Source organism: Salvelinus alpinus, chromosome 8 (assembly GCF_045679555.1).
Source record: "Salvelinus alpinus chromosome 8, SLU_Salpinus.1, whole genome shotgun sequence".
NCBI lineage: Eukaryota > Metazoa > Chordata > Actinopteri > Salmoniformes > Salmonidae > Salvelinus > Salvelinus alpinus.
The window spans coordinates 32,769,968-32,783,030 of record NC_092093.1 but is presented as its reverse complement, the minus strand read 5'-3'; the positions used below and the strand labels follow the sequence as shown (position 1 = coordinate 32,783,030).

The window sequence follows — 13,063 nt, the reverse complement described above, 5'->3', positions numbered from 1 at the left end:
TAATGGAGGAAGGTCGGAGGTGGGTGACAACAGGAGGTAAGACGAGGAGTTAATGGATCCTAACTTCCTGCAGATGAAGAAGCAGCCTCATCAATAATGAAGAGACATTGATTAGCCATCCGCCCATCTGTCTACTACCACATACCTCACCCAATCACTGCATGATGTCAGCCTTCTCTTGTTTTCCAGCAGTTTTATTCTGATTTTCAGGAGCATTGTATTTCTCATTTGTCCTCTACAGTATTTCTGAGGTTCTTCTAGTCTCAGTTCAAAGGATTGAATGTTTTGTCAGAATAATATTGGCACAGGTATAATATGTCATGTGAAGTGCATGTGCTCATAATATTCACAGCTTTTAGAAGTGCTGTACTTTGAGAATTTGCCGTTTGACCTATAATACTTTCTTTTATAATAAAATGACCTATACCTATTCAATTTCGAAGAGGTGAAAGTCCTGAATGATTGTATTCCTTATTGAAATGTAAAGTGCTAATGTAGAACTTATTAGCCACAGTGCTAGTTCCTCTCAGCAGGTTTTGGCAGTCTGAACAGCTGACGGAGTTGCTATGTGCCAAATGCACATGTCTTGGTACTCTCCTGTGTAGAGGTCTTTGTTCAATTCAACAGACTGTTTTGCTTTTGTCCTCAGTTTATTCTTTGCGGTTGAGATTTCTGTTATTCCTCAGGGTTTGTCTTTCAATTTGGAGGATCATCTTTTAGGGTAAGTCTGGTCTACTTTTTGTTTTAGAACTTATCAACTGCTTGGGAAAATTGTCTTTATCTGATATTTTAGGACATAAAGTACTGTATCACATTCATGACTGATTATCTCCTTTCTTTCATTCCTATAAGAATGCATCTTAGAACAGCCCCTTCCTGTTCTAACTGGCTTGGCAGATCTGGAACAGATGACAGATAATCACTAGCTGCGAAAAACCATTTCAGATTCCGAATGTACTCCAACGTGCCTCTAAAACTTGTGGTACTAGATCTGTGGGTTGCATAGGAATGAGCAGCAGTGAAAGGCTGGCCTGCGTGCCTCTGGCAGTCTGTACACAGTTACATAAACACAGTGGAGATATTTCACAGGCTTGTTTTTGCATGGGTGCTGCAGGAACAGAGGGGAGAAGGCTGAAAATGATCATTCCTGACAGAAGAGCTGGAGGCCTGAGGTATGAACTCATGCAGGCTAATGTGACTGACAACACCTCCAAGCTAGCTGTCTCTGAGTTTGACAACATTGTGCATTCAACATTTTTTAAACTCAATATGGTCATGGTTTGGATTCAGTCTTACACATGAGGATAATATTGATAAGACTGCAAGTACTATTTGTCTGAGATGGATTCAACTGTGTATGAGACTGTTGTTACTGCGCTGTGTCATGTAAAAAGTTGGGCAATGCACCCACACTGTTGCACTGACAAGCCGGAATCTAACACTGAAAAAATAACTGCCGACTAAGGAACCCTTACTGTGTAGAAAGGCTCTTCTGAGTACCAACTTTCAGCTTCCTTGAAATTTCACACTGAACGACAGCTCCAACTTCCCAAAACAGCATCTATATGTTCTTATCTAGTGGAGAAAGAGGGGAGAGAGGGACGTAAGAGCTGGAGAGATCCATTGTAGAAGTTTAGTTGACTTCTGTTTTAACTTCAAAGTGGAGCTGAAAGCTTCTGGAATGACCATGATAATGAATTGACCGGGGGATATTGTAGAGGCCTTGGAATAGAGACCATGGGTCTAGTCTGGCTGTCCAGACGCAGTCTAAAATGTAGACTTAGACTACCATTATTGATCTATATGGATACAGACAGAAGGTCAGACAAAACACCCAATTAAAGAGGCTAATTAACAAGTAACCTAAATCCATGGTTTTAGAAGTGCACTTAAACATCCCAGTCAGCCAGTCTAATGGTGAACATAGAGGCAGATTTACTAGCTGTCTGGAAGGAAGCAGGCTTCAACTGTTCTGTAATAAAGCTGGTACCTTGATTATGTTTCCCTCTGCATTGATGCTTCACTGTCAAAAGATTGTATGAAATAGTGTTGTCTGTATAGCATGTGTAGAAAGGTTAAAAAAAAATTTACTCCTTTGATCTTATGAATTCTTCCTGAAAACTAGGCCAAAATCACAAAGTGGAGTACGGGTCATAGACCTTTCTCATTGCACAGCTTGTGTTCAAAATGTCACTTTTTTCTTGCTGTGTTTTGTGAAGGTGGTTGGCTAATCAAGTTCCTGAGTTGAGTTTCATGTCAACGTATTCTGAGTCCTTTACCACTTCCTCACTCTGCTTCTGCATTGCGTGCCGAAGTGCTCATGAAGAACAATTTGTGTAAGTAGATTTTCTAAAACTTTAATAGATGTATTACCCGTACTCTTTTCTCATATTTGTTCATGTTGGTGTGTACTTACTCATAAAGCAAGCTCCTCAAAAGAAATACATAGAAATATGGTTGTGCTATTTAAAACAGATGTGAATATGTAAAGAGGACACTTGTCTTCTATTAGGATATAACCCAGATTAAGGCTACTTTAAACAGAATTTGACTTAGCATTTTTGTATCTGGCATTCCATTCTACAGCCCATGTTGATGTTGTTGATTTACTCTCAAGTTCTGTTACCACCATCCGTTGTACTATTCAGAGAAACTATTTTGGGCAGAAATGTGTAAAAGTTGTGGATATGAAAACAGGCAATGTTCCATAAACATGTAGTGGTCATGCTAGTGTGTACTGGTATGTTAGTGTAACACATGGTCTGGCCAGGGTTTTCTGTTGACATGTGTCAGTGCTGTGTGCTAGGACAGTGGGCTCAGTGTGCAGGTTGCCTGTAGTAGTGTGTCCAGGCCCAGTCATTGGTTTCCTGGTTGAGAGACAGGAAGTGGGGGCAGGGAGCAGTCTGCAACAAGCTGATAACATGCACAAAAACACTGATTCTGACACCGCTCCGTTTGCCCAAAGTCCCTCTTGATATATATTTCAACAATGATCTGGAAATTGTACATGTAATCCACCTCATCTGAGGTGGTGGAGGGAAAAACAACAGCGAAAGAGCAGGTCACTGCTGTCGTCAGTGGAACACATATATTCAGAGTCCTCTGAGAGGAAATGTTGTGTTTGTGTGCTGGGTAGCGACTGTTCATTAGTCTCTAATAAGGGCTGAGTGCCAGACTTCTGCTTTGATACCAAAACGTGTGTTCTTTGCTTTGGAGAATTAGGCTTTCTTTAAACAATATTGTAGTAATGCATTCCATTATTAGCTAGTTGTATTGGAATTCTCCCTGACTCAGACACAATCCAGATGTGGTTTTGTAATAGGTCTAGTTACAAGCCACTTCTTATTGTAGGGTGACCAGACTCCCCCAATTTCTGGGGACAGTCCATGGTTTTGGTGGCCTGACTCCGGCTAGAGCTGTCCCCAAAAATGTCCACGACGGGTAATCCATTTCTGTGTTATAATTAATACAAATATTTGAAAGGACTATTGCAAACATTTTAATTTCCAAAATCTGGTCACCTTAGCTTATTGAATGTTTCCTCAAGGTCTTTTTGCTGCTCATAAAAGGTGCATCTGAAAATAACCAAAGACGCAAGTTCAATCACACATAAATGTGCACTGTTAACAGCCCAAGGATTGTTTGGTAAATGTGAAGTGTTCTTTGTTCTGAAGTGTAGTCTACTGTTCAGACTCAGAATGGGAGGGAGTGGGCCGTGCTGTTTGGCTGAAAGAGCTACTGTTGTCGTGGGGACGGTTTGTGGTGTCCTGCAGTGCCAGGGTTCCATCCAGAACAACATGTCTACTCTGTGTCTAGAGATGCATGCACAACTTAGCTCCTCTAATACACAGGTGTTCTTGTTCAGGCCTGACCCAAACAGTTACCAAACTCATCAGAGGCCGTGGTTTTCATCACTGTACTATCTATGACAGTAGAATACTTATTAGAAGTAGTGATTGACAAATCGAATCCTACACTCTTAATTTAAAAAAGGGTTCCAAAAGGGTTGTTTGGCTGTTCCCATTGGAGAACCCTTTTTGGTTCCAGGTAGAACCCTCTGTGAAAATAGTTATACATGGAACCCAAAAGGGTTCTACCTGGAACCAAAAAGGGCTCTCCAAAGTGTTATCCTATGGGAACAGAGAATTAGAGTGTAGGTACAGTGCTTTCAGAAATTATTCACACCCCTTGACTTTTTCCACATTTTATTGTGTTACAGACTGAATTTAAAATTGATTAAATAGAGATTTTTGTCACTGGCATACACACAATACCACAAAATGTCAGTTTCTTTGAGAAAATAATTACAAATGTAAAGCTAAAATGTTTTGAGTCAATGAGTATTCAACCCCTTTCTCATGGCAAGCCTAAATAAGTTCAGGAGTAAAAATGTGCTTAACAAGTCACATAATAAGTTGCATGGATAGTTTTAAGTTGCAATAATAGTGTTTAACATGAATTTTAAATGAGTGAAAAGAAGGAAGCCTATATATAATAAAAGTATTCCAAAACATGCATCCTGTTTTTAAACAAGGCACTAAAGTAATACTGCAAAAAATGTGGCAAAGTAATTCACATTTTGTCATGAATACAAAGTGTTATGTTTGGGGCAAATCCAATACAACACATTATTGAGTACCACTCTCCGTATTTTCAAGCATAGTGGTGGCTGCATCATGTTATGGCTATGCTTGTAATCGTTAAGGACTGGGGAGTTTTTCAGGATAAAAAAGAAACAGAATGGAGCTAAGCACAGGCAAAATCCTAGAGGAAAACCTGGTTCAGCCTGCTTTCCACCAGACACTGGGAGATGAATTCACCTTTCAGCAGGACAATAACCTTAAACACAAAGCCAAATATACACTGGAGTTGCTTACCAAGAAGACAGTGCATGTTCCTGAGTTACAGTTTTGAAAATATATGGCAAGACCTGACAATGGTTGTCTAGCAATTATCAACAACCAATTTCACAGAGCTTTAAGAATTTTGAAAAGAGAAAATGGGCAAATGTTGCAAAATCCAGGGGTGGAAATCTCTTAGAGACTTACCCAGAAAGACCCACAGCTTTAATCGCTGCCAAAGGTGATTCTACAAAGTATTGACTCAGGGGTGTGAATACTTACAGTAATGGTCAAAGGTTTGGAGACACCTACTCATTCAAGGATTTTTCTATATTTTTTGTATTTTCTACATTGTAGAATAATAGTGAAGACATCAAGATGATGAAATAACACATATGGAGCTTTGTAGTGATCAAAAAAGTGTTAAACAAATCAAAATATATTTTAGATTTTAGATTCTTCAAAGTAGCCACCCTTTGCCTTGATGACAGCTTTGCACACTCTTGGCATTCTCTTTAGATTTTTTGATTTTTCCCCCCCTTTGTTCAGGGACACATTATTAAATTTCTGTTAGTCACATGTCTGTGGAACTTGTTCAGTTTATGTCTCAGTTGTTAAATCCTGTTATGTTCATACGAATATTTACACATGTTAAGTTTGCTGAAATTAAACACAGTTGACAGTGAGTTTATTCGCTGAGTTTATTTAATCAATTTTGAATTCAGGCTGTAACGCAACAAATGTGGAATAAGGGGGTAGGACGGATCATAGTAATGGCTGGAACAGAGTGAATGCAATGGTATCAAACACATGGAAACCATGGAAAGCATGTGTTTGATATATTTGAACCAGTCCACTCATTCTGCTCCTGCCATTACCATGAACCCGTCCTCCCCAATTAAGGTGCCACCAACCTCCTGTGGTCAAGAGGTATGAATACTTTCTGAAGGCACTGAGGCATTGTGACCCCCTTTTTTGAGCGCTGCCAAAGTACTACCTTGTCAATTAGTTGACTGTGAACGGGAGAGTGTTCTCAATAACTCATGTTGATGATGGAAATGGATGATTGTGTAATACGCTGTAGTGATGCGTCATGTTCAGACCTGTTGGGAGATTCAGTTTTGTGTTTTGTTCTTGTTTATAACAGTTTGCCATCTGGAAGTTCTTGTACCTGTAAATACTGTGGTCTGTTTTCATACTTCCCATTTCCTTATATCATTATAATGAATTTAGACCGAATTTCCAATGTTGATATTGATGTATGATTTGGGCTTGACCCTTAATGTTTTTGCTATTAGGTCAGAGCTGAATTTGCCAACACTCTAAACCATGGGGGATGAAATTCATTAACAAAACACTATCTTTGCCTTACTTCATGAACATTGTTACACTGACATCACACTTCCCATATATTTTCTACATTAACTTGATCAAAAGCAGGCAGGAGGAGTGTGCAACCATCATGTGCTCTCATTTTGTGTTGATAAGTCTTCAATTACATGACACCAAAAAACATTTAGTGATTAAGAACACACACTTTCCCATTTGTCTCATGTCTTTTGGCAGCTCTGTTTAGCTCGTCTATTGAGATAATTGCATTTGTATGCAGACACAGAGAGAATGTAATTTATTTAATTGAGACAGTATGGGTAATTGAACCGGGACAATACTGTACACAAATAATTATGCATCGGGACTGTTCCCCTCGGCCTGAAACGGTCTCATGCTGAATGACTGCAGACAGTTCATGTCATTGTAGCGTTGGAACTGATTTGGATCGGTCCTCTGGTGTCATAGCTGACCAATTTTACAGTCTAGTAGTGATGCAAAACTCCAGCACACATTGAAATATTACATATGTTTTGTCTGGGATATTTCAGATTTTTTTTGTCATCCTTGGGTTCCTTCCAAATATTCTTCACTCGGTTAAAACCTGTTGATGGCCAGGGAATGATCTGTCATATTGTGATCTTACTGTGTAATGAACAATGATTCGTCACAATTTGTCAATTTGTTGGCACCATGGTAGGTTGCTAAGGAAGCTCCTCTGTTCAAACTTAAAGGGAAGTATCTATATGAACTTAGGAGGATGAGTTTTGGAATTGTGTTTGCTGAAATGTTGCTTATTGACACATTATTATGGTAGTCTGTTTTTCCCAAGGAAATATTGTGTAGAAATAAACATTCGCATGATAACGGGTTTGGTATGGGTTTAGGTTAAAGCTGCAATATGTAACTTTTTGAGCTACCAACCAAATTCACATAGAAATGTGACTTATAGATCTGTGACTTTTAGATCTGTAATTCTCATTGAAAGCAAGTCTAAGAAGCGGTAGTTTTTTAAATCCACAATAGAGGAACAAAGCTGGACAGTGAAGCACATAACTAAGTGATAGGGAATAAAGAGAGCAAAGCAGAAGTGACAGGACTAGGTTTAAAGGGACATTTACTGCCTGCAAAAAAACAAATGCACTGTGTTCAGTTTTCAGTTCAAGTGCTTAACGGAAGGTCCCAAAGTGCCCTTCATCATTTCAGGATTAGTGTAGAAAATTGTCATTAGTAGGAATATGACCATTTAGGAATGTGTAGTAGGCAGGCTTATATGAGACTTATATGAGGCTCCGGAGTGGCGCAGCGGTCTAAGGCACTGCATCTCAGTGCTAGAGGTGTCACTACAGACACCCTGGTTTGAATCCAGGCTGTATCACAACAGGCTGTGATTGGGAGTCCCATAGGGCGGCACACAATTGGCCCAGCGTCGTCTGGGTTTGGCCGGTGTAGGCTGTCATTGTAAATAAGAATTTGTTCTTAACTGACTTGCCTAGTTAAATTAAAAAATTAGGAATGTCACTAACTGGTCCCACTGGTTTCCCCACTAGGCAACTCAATAGCTCCTCTTCCTGTCTTGACTGACTGCTGTGTTGTTGTCTAGCAGCTTTGACCAGGTGTCTTCCACAGAGCTTCAAACATTTCTGTAAACAAAAAGAAATCTCACTGTGAGAAGTTGCCAGCTGATATGACCTTATGACCAGCTGACATGACCTTAGCTGATCCTTTTCTTTTCGGGTAACCTTGCCTTGTTTACCTATTAATGGAAGTGCAGTCTTGGGGTAGAAAGTTGGTGTTATTATGTAGGATTAATTAATTACACGACAGTAACAAGTATATTTCCCTTAGATATATTAATTTGTTGTTTAATTGCCGTTCAGCATGGCCTCACCTGGATAAAAAATCATCATAATTTAAAAGTGACAGCGCGCCAGAAACGTCACAATGATTACTCATGATGCTCAGCGCACCTGTACAATTGGCTCTCCGTCAAGACTGCAGACAGTGGGGCTTTGCCTTTGACTGCATACTGCAGCTCAAAACTAAAATCCCAAAAGCCACACACAGGGAAACGATTATCAGTATTTTAGAATACTGTGTGAAGCCCGGTTGGCTATGCTTAGAGTCGCCAAGGAACACTCAACCCTTGTCTAGCTGCAGTGGCCTTGGCACTGAGTAGAGGGGGAGGAGACAGCCTTTCGGGAAGAGGAGCTGTAGCGCGCACTCAGTGAGATCACATCCTTACATGCATTGCTCTTGCCAGCGAGTCGACAGTAGTTCTTTAGTCAACCTTACCAAGATTTCAGATTTATGGAGCGCGTTTTGGACAGAAGACATGTTATAATAGGAAGCCGTTTCGTTTCAGTTTTAATGACTGTCCTTTCCCGCAATGTAATCATGACAACCTCTTGAGGAATCTTCCATCTTTTGTGAGATCACGTTTTGCTTTTTTCTTCTGGGATCTATTCTCGGAGTTCCACTGCGATCCGGCGCATAAAACCAGTCACAATGTGGGGCAGAAACGAATTTGAGGATGGGTTTGATACCTTTAAAACGGGTAAGATCTTATTATTTATATTTTATTCAAGAATAACATCACTGTGTTGATATTTTTTTGGCAATAATGTCTGAACAGACGAGAGGCTTGATCAGGCTCGTATAACGGTGAACCTTCACTCGATTCTAGCTAGCTGATGCTAAGCTAATACATAAGGGCTTCTGCTAGCGAGCTAACTGCTAACGTTTGCTCTCCCGGAGCATCTGGTGCTTCTTGATAATGATGAAACATCGTTGATGATGAGACATTGTAACAGAAATGCTTGAATAGATGACTATCAATTGTTCATGACAAAATAATGCAGGTTGCAGAGAGCAGATTTTTTTTCATCATCGGGGGCATTTAACTAACTGCTCGCCCTTATATCTTACGATTTCTGTTTCTGTAATCAACATTCGAAAGATGTCTAGCCAAGCTACATTGTGATGTAGTTATCTGCATTGTGTCGCTAGAATTATATTATGACGGACTTACCCCCGCGCGTCCTTTGTCTTCCTGTCCAGTGAGTCAGTGACAGCTAGCCCTGTCAATTACTGTGGCTATGGCCAGATTGATAGTTAACTATCAATCTAGCTAGCCTACTAGCTAGATCATCTAAAGTGGCCAACAGATATAGTACCAGCCCTACAAATAGATCATCACGTTTTGATTTAGCCTACAATGAACAACAAACTTGATATGTTCCCTAAGCATAATGTTCTTCGGCGCCCAGCAAACTGCTGAATCAGATGAGCATAGCCACTGCAGTGTCATAATGGAGCTTGGCGGGTGCAGCGTGCTTTTGTGATCTAAATAATCTATCTATTTTTGCATAACCCAAGTTCTACATTCTAAAGAGCCTAGGCGCACTCCTCCGTAAAACAGATGAGGAATTTACACTATCAACTTGTTCTCCATAGTGTTACAATATGTTGGCTACAAAAGGCATATCAATTATATCGTTATTTTATGATCCTCTTTATTTAAGGACTCCTAGTTTATGTGAGTGGTTTCACCAGGCTCAGATTCAGGACAGGTATATTGAGAATGTAGGCAATTTTGGAATGGCTAATATATCTGGGCAGTGATTAGAGAGAGTGGACCACTGGAATCCAACAGCTCAATCACCTCAATCTGAGCCATGCTCACTGTAGGTTCACCCTCACCAAGTGTTACATCCACAGGGAGATTCCAGCTTTCAGAATTATGCTAGAAATCACAGGTATTTGTGATGTGCCACATATGCAGGCAGGCAGGCTGGGAGCAGGAGTGGAGTGGAGGCCTTGGGCATGATGATGTAAGGGGCTGTCTGGACAGAGCCCTCGAGATTTAAGACATGTCAGAAATGGGAGAGTGATCATGTAGCAGGTCTAGTTCAACCTCTCTCTGCTGCTGATGCCTATCATAATTGATGTGCTGATTCCTGGTAGAGAGAGAGGGAGAGTCAAGGAAAGTGTGTAAAGAGAAATAGGATTCTGGTATGTGGTCACTGTAGATTGGATAATTATCCATGCCTCTTACACAACTATGTAATATTCTTATTATTGTGTAATAACCCCCCAAAACACTACGCAATTGGCCAACTATAGGCTACAATAAGTAGCAATGTTCTTACTAAAGTAATATAGTGTTACTACATAAGTATAAGAGCAATTTGATATAAAGTCTTATCTATAAGCAAAAGTATTCTACCACCTACACTGCATTGTAACAGGAGTGTGCTTCAGCAAGTGCCTTGGTGATGGTCACAGCAGAGCAGGAGGACAGTCACCTCTCCATGTGGAGTAACGTTACAGAGCACATCTGAGCTGCACCCTCCTCAGCCTCCTCCTGCCGTACGGCACAAAATAGGACAGCCTTAATGACGTCTGTCTAAACGGATTACACACTCAGAATAGTTTGCAGACAAAGAGGACATACTGCAGTGTGTAGAGACAGACAGGGACTGTTGGGATGCACTACTGTGTGTTTGGGACTCACCTGAACCTCACTATGTCTAACCTGACCTCGGTCATTACCCATACACACATAACAGTTACTCAGTGTGATAATGACAAGTGCCTGTATGCATCCCTAGGAATCTGAAACCGAAAATCCCTCCTGTCATCTGAAATTACTCAGGAAATATTTCAGTGTAGCCTCTGCTTTCATTTCCATGTGCCTGGGAGAGAGGGTTTGTTTTCACTAGAGGGGACTGTGTTTTTATAATGGGCGACTGACTGGTTTGCTCAGTTATGGATTGGTGTAGCTGAGCAGTGAACTAGGGCCTAGCATACTGTCTAACAACTGAATATCACAGGAGGCAAAAGTTATTTTGTGTTTTGTGACTCAGTAAATCAAGGGAAACAATTGGATTAGAGGTCTGAGCAGACAGAAAATCAGTACCGCGGGCACTTCTGGTCTGGCTTCCGCGTCTCATGTGTTAGCTCAGTCAGCACAAAGGAGTATAAAGTATACGATCCCTTGTTTTTGTTTGATACTAAACAGTCCTATCTGTGTTTTTCATCTGAAGCTTTCCCTGAAATGTTGGGGAAAAATCCAGTATTGGGATTGGAACATCATTTGGTTTAAATCTAGTCCGAAGGCCGGCAGATGGCGATATTGAGTCGTTTCATCTTACCGTATCCGTGGACAGGGTCGTACATAAAACATTCTCCATTCAGGCTGCAAAGGCGTAAATTTCCTCCTTAACTCGATTTAATGGTGAGAAGGTGGGAGAAAAAGGGGGAAATATGCATACTTTCTTTCTAAACACCGTTTTCCACTACCGTGCTTGAGCCGGCTGCATACAATGCCTTCGGACGGTAAGATGAAGAGACATCTGCCGGCCTTTGGGCTAGTTTAAATCTAAGCTGTGTAGTCTTTTTTGACCTGAGCGTACAGGCCACATCCCTGCTTGGTAGATTTCAGTGACACTGTGTCATGTTATACTACTGGGTTTATCTCCCCTCAGGAACTGAGTGTTTCCTAGTCAATATGTGCACTACCACTGTATCATTCAACTGTCAACACTACCCCCTCAGTACTACTATCTCTATATTATCCCGAGTGGCGCAGGGGTCTAAGGCAATGCATCTCAGTTCTAGAGGCATGACTATAGACCCTGGTTCATTTCCAAGCTGTATCACAATCGGCCACGATTGGGAGTCCCACAGGGCGGCGCACAATTGGCCTATCGTTGTTAGGATTTGGCCAGGGTAGGAAGTCATTGTAAATAAGAATTTGTTCTTAACTGACTTGTCTAGTTAAATAAAGGTTAAATAAAAAAATAAAAAATATCTGACTGTATAACACAATCACATTGACTGTAATTGAGAGAAAAGTAGATCTAGTGTCGTTATAGCATACAACCAGACTTCAGGGATTGTTGAGTCTGTTTTTTGCCAACTAGTTGTGTGTTTACTAGGGGGGGAAGGGGGTGTAGAGCAACAGAAATGTAGTCAGTCCGTCTCCAACCAAAACATATGCCAGTTGAGCTAAGCTAGCAGCTGTTATTAGGGTCTCTAGCTGTGGAGATTCTGTTTGCTCACTTTAATAATGATCAAACAATCCCGATCCTCTTATCGGTTAGAGATAAGGTAACCCACCAAGACAGCATTTATTGGCTTCATGTTAGAGCTAGGCCTAGCTGTTGGGCTACCATGGGTGGTAGGCTAATTCATTGAATCTATTATGATTGTTACAGGATTGTTAAAGTTGAAGTTGGTTTGACCTTTGTTGGGACTGAAACAGACTAGTACAGTGTAGTAAACAGTGAGTGTTTCTAACAAACGCTTCTTCCCTGACTGGGGGTCTTGTTTTTTAGGTTCCAACATCAGCCCTCCTGGATGGGTCCCGGGGTGTGAGTCGTCATGGCAGGGTACCTCCTCTGCCCCCGGTACCAGTAACCGTGGGAGACGCCACAGCGGTGCCTCTGACAGCGGTGACACAGGCATCGGCACATCCTGCTCCGACAGTGTGGAAGGTATGGACTCTCATCATGCATAGGAGGTCCACTCCTCCATAACACTAACAGTACAGCACAATAAGAGCATTATTAGCAGCAGAAGAGGGAGAGAGAATCTCTCGTGTATGACCCATTTTAAGTTTCACCGCATCTTCTAGCTAAGAGTCTGCTGTTATATAAATGACTAGTTCTGAAGCTACGGACTCTAGTCCAACTCTTTCCACACTGTTGTTCCGGATAAGGGTGTTTCACTTTCTGAAGGAAAGTAACGATGACACAAATGGAAACTTAAGTATTGTCCTTTTGGCAGTAGTGTGGCTTAACTGGCTGGATCACTGGAAGGAATTCAATTGAGATTTAGTGGAGACTCCAAATCCACTCTATTTTTGTGGTACGGGACTCACTTCTTGC

General features: G+C 41.0%; 1 protein-coding gene across 2 annotated transcripts in view; it reads left to right on the top strand.

Moving 5' to 3' along the window:
• The first annotated feature begins 2,221 nt into the window (after positions 1–2,221).
• LOC139582982 (centrosomal protein of 85 kDa-like) overlaps positions 2,222–13,063 on the top strand; it is a 71,619-nt gene continuing 60,777 nt past the window's right edge. Inside the window, exons 1-2 of one of the 2 annotated variants that reach the window (XM_071413542.1) lie at positions 2,222–2,336; positions 12,512–12,670. In XM_071413542.1, the coding sequence (XP_071269643.1) occupies positions 2,321–2,336; positions 12,512–12,670 (175 nt within the window). In that variant the 5' untranslated portion in view covers positions 2,222–2,320. Of the gene's footprint in view, positions 2,337–8,378; positions 8,728–12,511; positions 12,671–13,063 lie in introns of those variants that run through there. The other variant, XM_071413541.1, reaches the window with a different exon arrangement.